General features: G+C 52.4%; 1 protein-coding gene across 6 annotated transcripts in view; it reads left to right on the forward strand.

The window, feature by feature from the left end:
* The window catches only part of PAX5 (paired box 5), a 200,608-nt gene extending 184,863 nt beyond the window's left edge, over positions 1-15,745 (forward strand). For 2 of the 6 annotated variants that reach the window (XM_008588063.1, XM_008587992.1), the window contains 2 exons: positions 8,683-8,769; positions 15,660-15,736. In XM_008588063.1, coding sequence (XP_008586285.1) covers positions 8,683-8,769; positions 15,660-15,736 — 164 coding nt within the window. Of the gene's footprint in view, positions 1-8,682; positions 8,770-15,659 lie in introns of all 6 variants that reach the window. The other 4 variants (XM_008588133.1, XM_008588338.1, XM_008588197.1 and 1 more) reach the window with 2 other exon arrangements.
* Positions 15,746-16,069: the final 324 nt, after the last annotated feature.

Here is a 16,069-nt window from a genome sequence, read left to right on the forward strand (position 1 = left end):
CGCATGTATTTGCATATATGTATATATCAAATGTATATATACTGTATATTGTATAATATGTTACATAATGTAATAATACATGCACATATATTATTCAAATATATATGTGTGTCCGAGGGCACATCAAAAAGTTCATGGAAAAATAGAATTAAAAAATAATGTGAATCTTCACATGAACTTTTGGAACTATCCTCGTATGTCTGTCTGTCTGTATGAAAGGATGACTGTGTCTGTGTATGGTGCCATACTAATGACCACTGTAGTCACAGACAATTTTGTACAGCAATGCCCCAGGAATCCACAGATTTCCGAGCCACCGTACATCAGGCAGTTGCACAAAGCCACAGGGAAAAGCTGAAGAAATCTCACAGTTTTTCTTTCCATCCTTCTTCCTCCTCCTCCTCTGCAAAGATTTTCTCTCAAAGCCCAGTTTGAATCCTTCAGAAATAGAACTTGGCTGCGAAGTCACTTTGAAAGACTTTCCTTATGTTAATTACAGCCGGCCAAGGTCTCGAGCAGAGGTGGGAGCCCACCATCTGCAGATGCGGTCAGCCCCCGGCGTGCTGTGCAAATCCCCATCATCTGGCAGGTGTCGTTTTGGGTTAATTAAGAGCTATACTGAGCCCGTTTACCTGTCACTTCTGAGAATTTTAGGAAACTTTGACTTTCTTGCCATCTCTGAGCTTTTAGCAATGGGGAAGCTGAAAACACCTCTGATGCTGGCAGTGTTCCTGCCCCTGATCTCCAGACAGCTGCGCTGAGTGTGCTTTGTCACAGTCCCCTTTCAGTGTTTTCTAGTTACCTAATTGGTTTCTACAGTCAGCTCTTCTATATTTGAAAGTTATTGTTCAGGAGAAAGCTGCCATTTATCCTAAGTTTCATAAGCCTCTGCTTTCTGAGTCTTTGAGGAAAGAACATCCATTCCTCTAGCTTTGCTGTTTTTAGAGGCTTTAGAGGAGATTTCAATTTTCAGGTTGGGGGCCTCTTTTAGCAATTGGGGTTTGGGTTGTCAGTGCTAATCTTGAAGCTCCGTGTTCATGGGGGATGACTTGTTTAGATCCCCTGATAGCTGGATTCTCAGTTAATAGGCCCCCTTCTTCGTCATGAGAGAACTTTCTCTGGAGAGATGATAGTGTTTTACATCTTGGTGGGGGTTTGGGTTACATGAGTGTATGCATTTGTCAGAACACCACAATAGTACGTTTAAGATTAGTGCATTTCATTATGTGTAAATTTTATGTCCAAAGAAAAAACTTGTAACCAAATCATGAATTTCAGTTAATATGTATACTGAGGTACTTAGGGGAAAGTGTACTAGTGTTTGCAATTTACTCGGAAATGCAAAAAAAAAAAAGAAAAAAAGATGGATGAAAGGGATGGAGAGATAGGACAAGCAAGCATAAGAAGATATTGATGGTATAATTAGGTGGTGGGCACATAGGTGTTTACTATAAAATTCTTTCAACTTTGCTGTTTGAAAATTTCCAGACACAATAGGGGTTGGGGAAGGGCGTGACAGGAGGACTCCCTCTTCCCCTGCTGGCCCAGCCCAGTGAGGTATTCCCTGGTATGGTGGAAGCCCCGGGGCAGGCTCTACCCTGTCCCTGACTGGCTGTGTGACCCCAGGGATGGGACAGTTGAGGGAAGTTATCTCTAAGGTTCATCCCAGGCCTAATGATCTGTGGTCAGGTTGGTGAGGTTCTATGTAAGATAAATTTGCTGTGTGAAGGGTGGTGGGCCAATTTTATTTCCCATCAGTGCATGAAGAAGTGAGCTGCTTGGGTTGGGTGGGAATGAGGGAGTGATGGCCAGTCCCTCAGAGGTGCTGTGAGAAGCCAAGTGCCTTAGGCCCCAGCCCCAGCCCCAGCGTTCTGGGCTCTGGGCTGTCACATCCGCTGGGCTGGGGTTATTGTGTGCATGAAGTACCATGCCCTTGGGGATGCTCCCTAACTGTTCTTTCTCTGTTTCTAATCCCACCCTCATAATTTTTTCTCTAAGGGCCCAAATACAGACAATTCCCAAGCAGCCCTCCCTTTCTGTCTTCTCTATCTTTGTGGGCCTCCGTGTGCCTGGCCTCTGTCAAATCCCTTCTTTCTGGGCCTCACTTTTCCAGTCTGTAACACAAATGTGTTGGGTGTAGTGATCTCTCAGATTCCTTCCTGTTTTGACTTTTCTGCAGCTCTGTTTTTCTTTCTGTCCCCAGGTTTCCTCTTCACACCACCCCAGGATCAAAAAGCTGTGGGGAGGAGCTGGGATCAGAGGGCTTGTTTGGGTGCAGAATTTCTGGGTTTGTTTTCTCTACCATCAGTGAAGAGAAGGTAACAAATCCTCACCACAGAGGAGCATGCAATGATCCTTTGTAACCAGGAAGTCATTTGATCTTCTCTACAAGCTTCAGAAGTAGGGAGTATCCTTCCCTTTTACACACAAGAAAACTGAGCCTCAAGAGCCCAAGGCCACACAGCATGTAAGCAGGAGAGCCTGGCCTGGAGCCTGGGTCTGTTTGTTTTCTGTCTTCTCTGCCAGGGTGGGCAGCTCTGGGCAAGAGTGGAGGATGGAGCACACCGTGGGTGTGACCCGGTCATGGGCGTGAAAGGGGACCAGCCCTCTGTTTTCAGCCCAGTTGACAGCAGCTGAAGAAGGGAGATCAGTCCCTGGTGCCCTGGAATCCCATCGTGGACCACCTGCTGGTCTCTCCTCCTTGCCTTTGCTCAGGCAGTTGCCTCCTCTGGCTCCACCAGTCCTTTACTAGTTCAAAGCATACCGACAGCTGTCTGGCATCCCCCAGCCCCTTGAAATCAAGATAAGTTCGATTCAACCCTCACTGGCCACCCAGTAGAAAAGTCCAACATCCTCTGAAAGATTTCTGCAATGTTTTCAGGTGGAGGATCAGTCTCCGTGCTCACCTCTGGCTCAGACTTCTTGGGCTCTGTCATCTCAACCCCACAGGCCACCAACATGGCACTCAACCGCTTTCTCTGATTTCCAAGTGGGGAGAAAACACCAACCCAGTCACACAATGCATTAGAGAGTACGCAGGCTTTACTGAATGCATGGGAAATGGGCAGGGGTGGGTGAAGCTCCCAGCACAGACAACTGAAGATGGGAAATGGGACAGCCCACTTCTTAAATGTTCTTCCACCCACCATGAGGCGTGTGCAACTTCTTTTTTCTCCTCCTTTCTCACCCTCAATGACAGACACCCCCCCCACACACACAGTTCAATTTGTTCCATTTCTTACGCATAGCCCTTTAGCTTTCTTTACCCCTACCCCTAAACCCAGTTCTGGGCTTCCTTTGTGCATATCTGAGAACTCAGTGAAAGCTATAAAATTACTTTTAGGGGCCGTCCCGGTGGCGCACTGGAGAGTGCGCCGCTTGGGAGCGCAGCGGCGCTCCCGCCGAGGGTTCGGATCCCATGTGGAGACCGGCTCCCGCTCACTGGCTGAGCGTGGCGCGGGCACAACACCGAGGGTTGCGATCCCGTTGCTGGTCCCCGGTACGGGCACAACACCGAGGGTTGCGATCCCGTTACTGGCCAGTAAAAAAGACAAAAAGGAAAAAAAAATTACTTTTGGGGCCTGATTCAGTTTTTAGAGGAGGCTCTTTCATCTTTCTTCTCTCCCCAATTTCCCCAGTCTCCTTGGCATGGGGAGAAGGTAGTTTTGTTCTTCCAGTAACATGATCTCATTTACCTCTCACCAATCCTATGCTGTAGGTGCTTTTATTAGACCCATACTCAAGATGAGGGGACTCTGCCCAGAGAGGTTCAATCACTTGCCCAAGGCCACACAGCTAGTGAGCAGAGGGCCTAACTGCGGAGCCCACTCTCGGCCCTGCCACGGGAATGCCTGTGCCCCGCCTGTGCACACCCTTCCTGCCCATCCCCTGCTTGCTGCTCCCATGTACCGTCTGGGGCCCGACTTGCAGTGTGGACTCGGACCTGGTCTCATAGGCTCTGGGTCCGGTTCTGTTTTCTCCTCGGGACTGCTCACTCTTGCGGGGCTGAAGATGGAGAAGAACACGGCTCATGTTTTGTTGTTGAAAGAGATCTTAGGGGTTTACATGCAACCAACCAACTCTGGACAGCACCGGGGGCTGTCTCTGAGGAAGGACTGTGTGCTGTGTGCCTCCCGGATGGCAGTCTCACCGCCCACTGAGTGACAGCCAACTAGGCACTAGCTGGCACCCCAAACAGGTCTCACAGAGCTTTTCTATTAATATAAAAGGAAAAGCCTTCCCAGTCTAAGGGGTTAGTGTTTTTGAGAGATGCTAAAAGCATGGATCATTTAGTAGAAAGAGGTAAGGGGTCCATGATGTCCTTTGTGCTGGGCACAGTCATTAGAAAAGGTGTTTGTTGTGTGATCTTTGTCCTGGGCCTGCTGGCTGCACCTCTGGAGGCCCCCAAAAAAGCCAGAACCAGGGACTTTCATTTTCTTCCCTGAGAATACCATTCCTGCACTTGAGGGTCATCATGTTGTGCCTATGGGTATGGCAGCTATGTCATCTCTCAGGCCCTGTTCCCTCTCACTTGAACTGTGGCAGCAGTCATCTGGCAGGTCTCCCTGACCTCAGGCTCACCTCCTCCAGCCTGTCCTCCAGATTTGGGCACTCCCTGGTCTGAAGCCTTCACCACATCCCAGTCCTAACGGCAGAAAAATGTAATGTTCCTCTTCCCTTGCCCACTCTGTTCTGTGGCTGCCTCTGCTGGGACCACACAGAAGACCTGGCCACTCAGGGGTCACACTCTGCTGAGCCCCATCCCCAGACCTTTGCTTGTGCCTGGAATGCCTGCCTTCTCTGCTGTCAAAGTGCTTCCCATCCTTCAAGGCCTGCTCACATGCTCCCTTCCACCCCAGAAAGTGTCCCCAGTGCATCCCCAGGTCTTCTCTGGGCTGCTCTTGTGAGGTTCCAGGACAGAAGGCAAGTGCTCCTCAGATGTGGTGACGGTGATGAGTTTAAGCAGGGGGAATGAAGCAAAGGATTAGAGGCCCCAGACCCAAGGGAAGCCGGGATCAGGTGAGGCTTACAGAGCACCCAGGAGGGTCCCCCCTCCCTGCTAGGAGCACCGTGGCTGCTGAGTGCAGTCAGGCTCAGCAGACAAGCAGGGCGTTTAGACACCATTTGGTTTGATCTGTCCTTTTAAAAATGGGGAAACAAGAGGCCCAGGGTGGGAGCATAGTGTCATGTAGACAAGAGACTCCTGGGCTGGAAGTCAGGGGCCTGGCCTTGGAGTTGCCTCCTGGCCAGGGCAAGTACCCCCACCTTCCGGCAGTTCCATTTTCTCGAATATAAAATGCTTCACAGGATTGTCCGGAGGGTTAAATGAGATGGCAAGGAGGCCTTGGTGACTGCTGAGTATTCACTGTGTGCCAGGCACTCTGTAAGATCAGTTCATTTGGTCTCTACACAATAGCCTATTAATTGCTTCTACTTTACGGAGAGGAAACAGAGGCACAGAGAGGTTGAGTAGCCTACCGAAGATGATAGAGCTAGAAAGAGGCAGGCCTAGGATTTGAACCCATGCAGTCTGGCTCCAGAGCCCTTGCTCCTTGCCTCTGTGCTAAACTGACAGAGACCCATGGGTCCAGTGGTAGCACGTGGGCTTGCACCTGGGCGGTGTGCTACTTCCCAGTCAGCTTTGTGGCTTGGCTAGGCCAGCTCTGTAAACAGGCAGCTTCCTTAATGATTGAGGACCTGACCTCCCCATAGCTCATGGGGTCAGGGCTCCCTACATTCAGCCAGCTTCTTATGTGGCACTTCAGATAAGCAGACACCATCCCATAGTCCTCGACAGGTGGCTGGACTAGCCTCTGGGTCAGCCTCATGCCCTGGACACGGTCAAGCTCCCCTTACCAGAGTGCATCACTCTCACAGGGCACCTCATGGGACAGGGTGGGGCCCATGCTAAGGGTGCCTGCCACACCACCACTCCAAGCACACAAGGCAGGAAGGTCCCTGGTGGGTTCATTTCCTCCACTGAGGGGCAGGATGATGACAGGCTCTTGCCAGGCCCTGCACTAGAGGTCGGGGTAGAGACATGAACAGACAAACCTCCCTGCCCCCATGGAGCTTACATCCTAGTGGGAGAGGCAGGTAATTAACAAGATGAGCCCGACAGACAGACAGGCTGGATTGTGACAAGTCCTATGGGGAAAAGTAAAGAAGGAAAGAAGGACAGGCTGGAAAGAGTTTCCTTTTTACATGCGATGGTCAGGGAAGACTTCACAGGGAAGAATAGGGCGAAGAAAGCTTAGAAGGAGGTGAGACAGCCATGTGGACATCTGTGGAAGAGCATCATTTGTTTATGGGGGCGCCAGATGAGCCAGTGATTTATCGAGCACCCACTGTTTGCTGTGGATGGGGCATTAAGCTGGGAGGTGCAAGTGGCACATGAGTGCAGAGGAATCAGATGTGCCTGTAGGGCCAAGCACTCCCGTGCAACAGGGGACTGCCATGCAGGGCAGGGCAGGGAAAACCTGGTACTGTGGAATGATGCAGGAGACTAGGTCCACCTGAGGTGGGGCAGCAGAGGGGGCTTCCCAGAGGAAGAGATATCTGAGTACTTCTATACTTGGTACTATGGGGCCAGGCAGGTGGGGACGAGGTTGAGAATGGTGAGTGACACTGAGTTAGGTATGTCCTCTAAAGGAGTCGGGAGCTGTTTATGGCCCTTTACGAGCCTCCAAGAGCCAGTGCCCATTTGGGAATGGATAATGTGTATACCATTAACTAATTAGCTCCAGTCAAATGGACCTGTGACTTGCACTTTCAGGAGCTGGAGATCAGGGAGGCTTCCTGGAAGAGGTGGACTTGGAGCTGGGCCTGGCAGGGGGAACAGTGCTGCTAAATGGAGATACAGAGATAGCCTTTGCCACAGTAGGCCAATGCCGTGGGCCCAGGCGCAACGCTGTCAGGAAGTGCCTCTGATGGGACAGCTCCGCGGGCACCCAGAGCCCAGAGGGGAGGGCGGTTGTCCCCTTCTCCAGGCTGCTCCGTCTCCCTGCTCCCCGGCCCTGGCCCTGAGGAGGAGGAGGCGGTGCCGTGGCGCTGATGGATATGCCGAGGCTGGGCCGCTGCAGCCCAGCACTGTCACCAGGCTCTCCCTCCGTAGGCTGGAACCTGACACCCTGACCACTGAGGCATAAAAAACAGAGAATTGGAAGGCTCAGCCTGTCAGGCTGGGAGTGGCCCCCAGAGAGGCCCGAGGAGGAGCGCCTCTGAGAGAGAGAGAGAGAGAGAGAGAGAGAGAGAGTGTGTGTGTGTGTGTGTGTGTGTGTGTGTGTGTGTGTGTACTCGCTTTGCCTATGACTGCCTGTGGAGGTGGGGAAGAGGCCAGCCAAGCCCTGGGAGTGGGAGCGGGTGGCCCCTCAGCCCTGTCTCATTATTCCTGCCCATCTGGCCAAGTCCCACAGGCCCCACATTTGAGTTGAGGCCACAGAGGGAGAGAGCATTGCTCCCAGTCCTGAGTTCTGGCTGGTCCCTCCTGGAGGCTCTTGCCCTTTGGCCCTTTGTAGGCATCCCTGGGGGAGTCGCAGAGGCATGCTTGGGCTGCAGGTGGTCTCACAGGGCTGTGCAACTCCCATCACCTCTGGGAGAGAAGGCCCACGTGCTCTGTACCCAGTGGCTTAAGCCACTCAGCAGCCAGCTTTCCATGTGGCACTCCAGGACCTCTGCTGGGCACATCCTCTTCCAGGCACTGAGTGACCCAGCAATGAGGCAGGGCCAAAGCCTACCCTTTGGGGGCCCCCAGCCAGAGGGTGGAGACAGGAAGGCCCTCCAGCAGCAAGGCCAAGGCAGCAAGGTTGTGAAGGACAGACTTGTTAACTTCCCTCCCTGTGATCTGGCCAGGGGTAAAAAAGCTCTCCTGGGACTGGCAAGCATTACAGCTCCATGGGCAGCTGGGCCCCAGGTCCCACCATGCCCCCCGCGATACCCAATGCTGTCCCCACCCTGGCACACCTCACTGTCCCTGCCTTGAGCATGCACAGAGCCTCCACCATCTGCCCCTTCCCCAGTGCCCAGAAGACCCCAGCCCATTCCCTATTCTGTGTTCCCCCAGCCCTTTGGCTTGTCCCTTCATTTCAGCAAAGTGCCATCTGCCTCTTTCAGGCAGTGGGTCTGGGTTTATGTCTCATCTCCCCAACTGGACTGAGGTTCTAGGAGCAGCCACCCCTGAATTCATAGTGCAGAGGGCTGGACTAGAGCTGAAGTTACTTTTGGCTTCTCTGTCCAGAGGCTCTCAGCAGCATGTGGGGAGTGGAACAGCCACTGGGGTCCTGAAGCAGCCTCAGTCAGGGATGAGAACCAAGTAGTCTGGGGCTGTGGACTTGTTTTGGTAAATCCAGACCATATTGTAAGAGACCCTGGGCATCAGTCTCCTCACTGTATAATGTGCCACTGGCACCAGACAACACCTGGCCCATGGTAGTTCCATGTACCCGTGTGAGAGGCTGGTGATCACTCCCACTGATAAAAAGTACTGGAGAAATACAGACAATGACAATGACAACTGTCCACTTAAGGGTGTGGACCTGACTTGCCTTTGTTGGTTACAAAAAGTACCTGAAGCTCATGTAAGAGGCAGATGCCATTGGCACTCAGGTGGGCGGGGACCCAGGGCCTTTTCCAAATTTGGTTTGACATTTGGTTCCTGTTTCTCTCTCCATCCATCACATGCAGGAAGTGAGTTTTCTGGGAGTCCCTACAGCCACCCTCAGTATTCCTCATACAACGATTCCTGGAGGTTCCCCAATCCGGGGCTGCTTGGTGAGTACTGGAGAGCCCTTCTGGGCCCTGGGCCATTGGATGCCCCATCTGGGCCCTCTCACTGGATCCTGAGTCTGGGCACTGAGGTGGGGTAGGTAACTTGCCTAGACACATGGACTATGGAAGTAGCCATGGGGGCCTAAGGGCAGTAAACACTACTTCAGCCCTGCTCGTACCCTCATCCCTCCCCCAGATGTTTTGGTGGATCAGGGAAAATGGCACAGAAGGGAACAGAGAAAAAAAGGGCAGTGAGGGAGAAAGAAGAGGCAGGAAAAGTGCCTGCCATTGAGTAACTTGCATTTCTTAGAATTATTAAATATTCAGGCAAGAACACTCTAAATAAGAGGAAGCAGAGAGGCCAACTTGGGTTGATTGGGAGTGTCTGCCTGGAGAGCTGTCTTGACAAGCACTCTGGGGCCCAGTAATTGATTAGTGATGTCTGTCATGGACATCATCAAAGCCAGCTCCATTGGAAACTGGTTGCCCTCTGACTGAAGGCTGCCAAGGCATGCCATTCAGGGCTCAGCCAGTGCCTAACCTGTGCCCAAGCCTCAGATTGGCAGATTATCCATGGCTGGGGCCAGTCTGACCTGTGAATATCATCAAGATATTTGGGCCACTCCAAAGCCCAAGCAGAACTAAGTCAGCCCTCAAAAGGCCGAGAAGAGCCTTTGACTTTGTTGAAATGAACTTACATGAAACCAGCTAGTGAGTGCCAGCTGTAGCAAAAGGTTCTGGAACATGAAGCAGAGGCCCGGGGCTTACAGATGTCACTCATCACCTGGGGGGTAGAGCCAGCCAAACAGCCTGCAGGCAGCAACACTGATCCCTCCCCCAGCAGTCAGCTAAGAATTTTCCACCTGGAGCAGCAAAAGATCAGATAGGGAAGGGCCCTCTGAGACCTCCCAGATTTGTCTGTCCGGCTTAGCAAGTCCTCCTTAAGAGAGAGCTTGTTAATTCCCTGGATCTTTAATTATTTTAGGACTGAAAAACAGACTTCATCAGAAAAGCAATAACCTGGTGTCTTCAAACTCAAGTTGCCAAACCATGGGTCTGTGAAGGAGGCCATGAAGTCTTGGCTTTGACTCCTTCCTAAACTGGTTTGGTGATTAGGACAGATACCCAGCACGGACACCACCTCTCTCTTGCTACCACCGTTCCATGCACTTGGGACCTTGGGCTGCCCAAAGCATTTTGGTGTGTCGTGTATAACTTGTGGATGAAACAAGGAACAATGCCGATTGCTGCTCCAGGTCCCCGTGTGAAGGAAATTCCAAGCCCTACGGAAGACTACTAGCCTCTTATAATCTGTGGTCTCCTGGAGGGGCTGAATCTGGGGATTGATCTCTTCCCATACTTTTTTGGGGGGTTTTTGTCAAAATCACTTCTAAGTGTTTAACCAGGGTCTCCTGATGATTTTTCTTAAACAGACTCTCTGAGTTGGCCCAGCTATCATTCTCAGGAAAGAGTAGGGGCCGACCATGGTCTCCCTGAACCAGTGTCTCAGCAGAGGCCAGGTAGGGGGATGGGTCTTGAGACCTGAGCCTGGGATTTTCTCCCCGGAGTCTGCCTCAAACAGAGCCCTGGTCCCAGTGCTGCTAGGAGATCCACAGGTGGCATGGCACAAAGGAGGCCTGGGCATCAGCCTGTGGGTATGGTTCCTTCTGATGCAGATGTGACCCCAAGGAGACCATGCTGGCCCAAGGCTGCCACATATGACTGTGCACTGCCCAAGGGGACAAGTGGGGGCTGAAATACAGCCTGTGCATGACACAAAGCCCTGAGCTCCGGCACAGGGCTACACCTGCCCAGAAGGGTCACCTTTTTCTAGTTTTCACAAGGTGTCCTATAAGTTGGCCGTGGCCCTCATGTATTTGCCTGGGAATTCAAGAGTCAGAGAAGTGGAGAAGAAACTGTTCATGCAGGTGTGGCAAAGGGACGGGGTAGGAGGAGGGGCGGTCCATGGAATGTGCACAGATGGGGGACCTTGAATGCCAAGCTGAGAAGTTTGGACCTGATTGTGTGGGCAGCCAGGTGTCCAATGGGATGGGCAGGGGAAGGGGGACTAGACTGCATCTGAGGCTTTTGCTGCTCAAGCTGGAGTAAAATCCAGTTCACATCCCTAGTCGTTAGGCTTGGACTGTGTACCTGGTGTAGAAAAGATGCAGACTCTGTCCCAGGGAGCTCACAGGCTGGGTTGAGGGAGCCTCAGGCTGGTGTGTCTGTGCTGGGAGGTGCTCAATGTGTTTAGGGGGGCCAGAGACAGTGTGGAAAGGAGAAGAAGAATCAAAACTCCCATCATCTAAATGAGCACTTGCTGATTGTACCAGGCACTGGGCAAAACCCTTCACATGGGTTATCTTATTTTATCCTTTCAACAACCCTATGGAGCACATGTTATTATCCCTATTATACAGATGAGGAGACTGAGGCTCAGAAAGGTTAATTCATTCACCCAAGGTCACATAACATGCATGTGACAGAACAAAGACTCCAATTCAGGTCACCCTGACTCCAGAGCCTATTTTCATAATCAGTATGTGATGTGATACTCTTACTCTCCCAGACTAATTTCTACAGCAAGGAAAAGAGGCCTCATCTCCATAGAAGCAGGCCTTGAGAGTCCTCAGTACTCAAACCTTGAGTGTGGTGAGAACAACTCTGGTATATTTTTAAAAACCAGATTACTGTATGTATCTGTCAGACTTTAAGTTGCAAACGACAGAATCCACTCTGGCTGGTTTAAGGAGAGAACAAATTTATTAAGGGATATTAGGGGCTCCCAGGATGTCCAGGAGGATCCAAAGGGGTAGCACGGGACATATGGTCAGGAACAGCACACAGTCACACCGCTGGGCTGCTCGAGTGAGACACGCCTGCTGCTGCCAGTTGACGCCCCCCTGCAGCTCGCTCCACCCTGCAGCTTTACCCAAGTGCATGAGACTGGGCATCAGAGGCTCTGCCATGCCACCACCCAAAGCTGGATGCCTCTGCCAATCACTTCCAACAGATGGAGTCCCCCAGCCCACTTCCTCTAGTTGCCACCTTCCCAATCAAGATCGTATGCAAGAAAGTCTAATTGGCAGAGCCCCCTGTGCCTTAATAGCAAGGGAAGCTGGGAGGGTGAGCTCTGACTGCCAGCTCAAAGAGGCAGGCCTCATACCACAGGAAAAGAGTAGAAAGGATGTCGGGCAGCTGCAGACATGAGAAGTGGCCCCTGTGCTGCCCAAGTCTATAACCCGGGGAATCCTAGGCAGGTCATCAACCAGTCTGGGACTCAGTTGTAAACTGAGGACAGTCACCGTGGCAGCCTCAATCAAGTAGGAGCTGAATGCAATGTTCTGTTGAGGTGCATGACCCCCAGGAAGCAGAGAGCCCACTTTCCTAAAGATGAGCGAGACGCGCGGCTCACCCCACCATAGCCTCGCAAGTAGCTCCAGGCCCGTTCATGTCTACCAGCCTGCCTGACTCCATAGCAGCGAAACCTAGACTGATTATTTCTGCTGTCTGGGGAGGTGCCAGGGGGGTGGGAACCCATCGGGAGGCTCCTCGGTGCTCCCACAAGGTGCGCAGAGCTGTAACTAGGAACAGGTGAGGCCCTGCACACACACACACGCACACACGCTCACACCCTCACAGCCCTCCTCACCTCGCACACGCCCTCACGTGCGCTGCTGACACCTCCGCTGGCCTGTATGAAGGCTCCTTTGCAGAAACACGGACAATGTGAGGATCAGCAATGGCATGGAGTGAAGCAAAAGGACTCACTGCATGCTGGCTTCCCCGGAGAATGTCCCTCGCCACGTGCAGCATCCCCTCAGGCCCCCAGGCTGAGGGGACAGCAGAAGCAGGCAGGCGGGGCTGGCGGGAAGAAAGGGCTGCTTTGGTCAATTAGGATTAGAATGGGAGCGACTGTGGCTGCGGTAAAGGGATTAGAGAGGAAGCAGAGCCGGAATGACTGTGTCAAGAAGCAAATTGATGATAATGTGAATTAGAGAGGAAAAATGACAGAAGAAAGGACAAGTTTATTCTAGATGGAGGTGTAATGGCACCAGGAAGACAGAGTGCTTTGTGAGGGGATGGTTTCATTTTTCCCAGTAATCCAAGCTCTCATGCGGAGGCCCTGGATGGTCTGACCGGGAGACTAGGTTTTGGGAGCAGACAGTCAGAGCCCATGGTGAGAGGTGGCCAGGTGGGAGTCCCGGAGGGCCAAGCCAGGGATCCTCTTTGCTTCCATTTCCTGTTCCTTAGGGCTCGTTTGTGGGGGCAGCCGCTGCGATTTTCCTGCTCTTGTGCCAAATCCCCTCTCCTCTGGGCCAGTCTGCAAGCAGGATGCAGGGCTGGCACCGCAGAGGCTTCGTGGCACTGCAGCTGTCCGGATGCTCTCCCCATCCCACAGAAGAGAGGGCAGAGGAAGGCTGTCAAGTGTCTCTGAGTCTGGGCTCTGGGTGGGGAGGTGACAGAGGAGGAGCAGAAAAATCTGCTCTGGAAACATGTAGGCATGGGGCTGGTGTCCATACCTCCCTGAGCAGCACAGTGATGGCTCTACCACTGTCACTTCTGCCTGAGGCCATCCTGCCTTCCTGAGTTAGGGGGTGGACAGGGGGTGGAGTAGTGTGTCTGCTAATCAGGGCTGAGTTTGGAGGGGAGGTGGCACAGGCTAAAGTGCCCCCCGCTCCCAGCCTCTTGATTACATCCTAGGCGTATGACCTTGGGCAAGTTACTTAACCTTGCTGTGCCTCAACTGTCCTCATCTGTAAAATGGGGGCAATAATAGTTCCTTCCTGATAGGACTGATGTGAAAATTAAGATAGTTAATGAACATGAAGTGCTTAGGAAAGTGACCATTCCCACATCACTTTCACGTCTTTATCTCATGGTGTCCTCATAGTAGCCCCACTGGGATCCCCTTTTACAGATAAGAAAATCGAGGTTCAGGAGGTGAAGTCACTTATTCAAGGCCTCATGGCCAAGAATTGGCAGAGCCTTTAGGCAAACTTGAGTCTCAGTCCCTAGTTATGGTATCTGGGAGAATTGCCAGGATAGGTCTGGACTGGGGTGAAATTTCAGAATAAATGAGTCACTTCACCTGTGGGATTAAGAAGCTTGCTAGTCCCACCCCAGCAGACACGTGGTCTACGACGGCTGACGGACCCCAGCTGCTGCCCACTCACGTAAACGTGCTCCCTAGTGTCAGCTGTGTAGGCTGTGAACGATGTGGTGGGAAGTCCTGAGTGGGGGCAGCCACCCTGCGTTCTGGCTGGGCTCTGGCACTGGGAGGCTCTGTGGCTTTGGGCACATGACTTTGGTTTGTTGAACCTCAATTTCCTCACCTGTAAAGGAAGAGATTGGCCTAGCAGCTCTAACCTCTGTGGTTCTAAGAATCTGCTCCCTCATCCCTGGGGAAGGGCTTACACACTTAGGGCTCCTGGACACCTCATCCAAAGGGTGTCGTCAAAGAAAGCAGCCCGGGCAGTGGGAGGAACCCGGCATCAGCACCAGGGCTCTCACATCAGCTCTGTCCTGGGTCACAGGGAAAGGCACCCTGCCTTTTTCCCACATATAACCGCACACACCCCTGTCTCCCCACATCCTCCAAGCCCAGCCCAACCCCACTTCCTCTAGGAAGCCGATTTGCCAGACCAATCTTGCACTCCCCAGAGCTTGGATCCCCTTCCTGATCCTGGACATTAGCCTGTGTCAGGCTGATGTTTGCCCTTTATTGCCCTTCCCTATGCCCAGCAGGGTCAGAAAATGAGTTAGTGAATGAATGAATGCATGGGGAGGGGTGGAGGGATCTCCACTACTGTTTGCTCACTCAGCACTGTTGTTTATTTATATGACTAACCCAGCTGAGCACATTCCACCTGCCTGGATCCAGGCTGGGAACTGGGGACAGACACCAAGAAGAGCAGAACCCAGACCCTACCTTTGTGGGGCTCTCCGTCCAGGGATAGGGGAAGCGCAGAAAGAAGTGATCGTAGCATGTGGTCCATCCTACAGAGGAGTGGGAGCTCAGGGCAGGGGGCTTCCCAGAGGAGGAGATGGGGTTCTGGGACTTGAAGGAGGCATAGAAGTTTAACAGGCAGAAACAGGGATGAGGACACAGGCCAGGTGTTCCAAGCAGGAAGCTCACACAGCGTGGGAAAGGCACAGAGGCATGAGAGGACGATCACATGGGCTTATCTGCACCTACCCCATAGGTTTAAATGAGATCATACAGGGAAAGGACATAGCAGTGTCAGGCCCAGGGGAAATGCTCCACCAGCGGTAGCTGCTGTTAGCATTATGGTGTATTTAAGAAGCCACAAAGGGTTCGGATTAGCTTGAGTGTGGTACGTGAATGCTGGCAGGAAGAGCAGTTGTTGTGGGATGTAAATCCAAACAAACTGGCCGGGCATAGTCTTACATCACAAAGCACCACAGGCCAAATGAAGTGAATGCCTTTCATCTTCTAGGTCAGGGGCTGGCAAACTTTTCTGTATAGGGCCAGATAGTGAATATTTTAGGCTTTTCAGGCTATCGGGTCTCTGTTGCAACTACTTAACTGTACTATAGTAACAGGAAAGCAGCTATAGACAGTACATAAACAAATGGGCAAGGCTGCATTCCAGTAAAATGTTATTTACTAAAACAGGCAGCTGGGAGCATTGGACTCGAGGGCCCCAGTCTGCCCACCCCAGCTCTAGCTGGCGAGGAGCTTTGAAATCTTGTGAGCAGGTAGCGGCCCTGTTCAGACTTGCAGTTTGGGGAACAGACCAGGACAGAGATGTTGGTGAGAGATGACGATGGCCTGGACTGGGGGAGAGGGAGGAAGGGACAGTGGTGGGGCAGACTGGTGCAAAGGGGACCCCAGGTCCTACTTCAGCACCCTCTCACGTCTCTTCCAGGCTCCCCGTACTATTACAGCGCTGCTGCGCGAGGAGCTGCCCCACCTGCAGCCGCCACTGCCTATGACCGCCACTGACCCTCGGAGCCAGGCAGCCGCCAAGCACTTATGACACATATCATTGAGGGCAACAGCCCCCCAGCCCCCTCTGAAGACAGCCAGAGGGGTCCAATGAGACCATTCTCTAGCAACAACCCCCCGCCCCCCGCTGACTCACCTGAAACTCCTTCCCTCCCCCTTTCCTGCCAGGGGCTCTGGACTTCAGGACACTTGTCCATTTCTCAGAGTCAATCACTGAGCTTCTTCCTACGGCAGCTGGGTCTCTGCAACCAACTGACCACTCTGCAGACAACTGCAGCCCAGCCCAGCCCACCAGTCCCCCAGCTGTCTGACCATCTGTCTGTCATAACC

Source organism: Galeopterus variegatus, unplaced genomic scaffold (genome assembly GCF_000696425.1).
Source record: "Galeopterus variegatus unplaced genomic scaffold, G_variegatus-3.0.2 Scaffold11, whole genome shotgun sequence".
Taxonomy (NCBI): domain Eukaryota; kingdom Metazoa; phylum Chordata; class Mammalia; order Dermoptera; family Cynocephalidae; genus Galeopterus; species Galeopterus variegatus.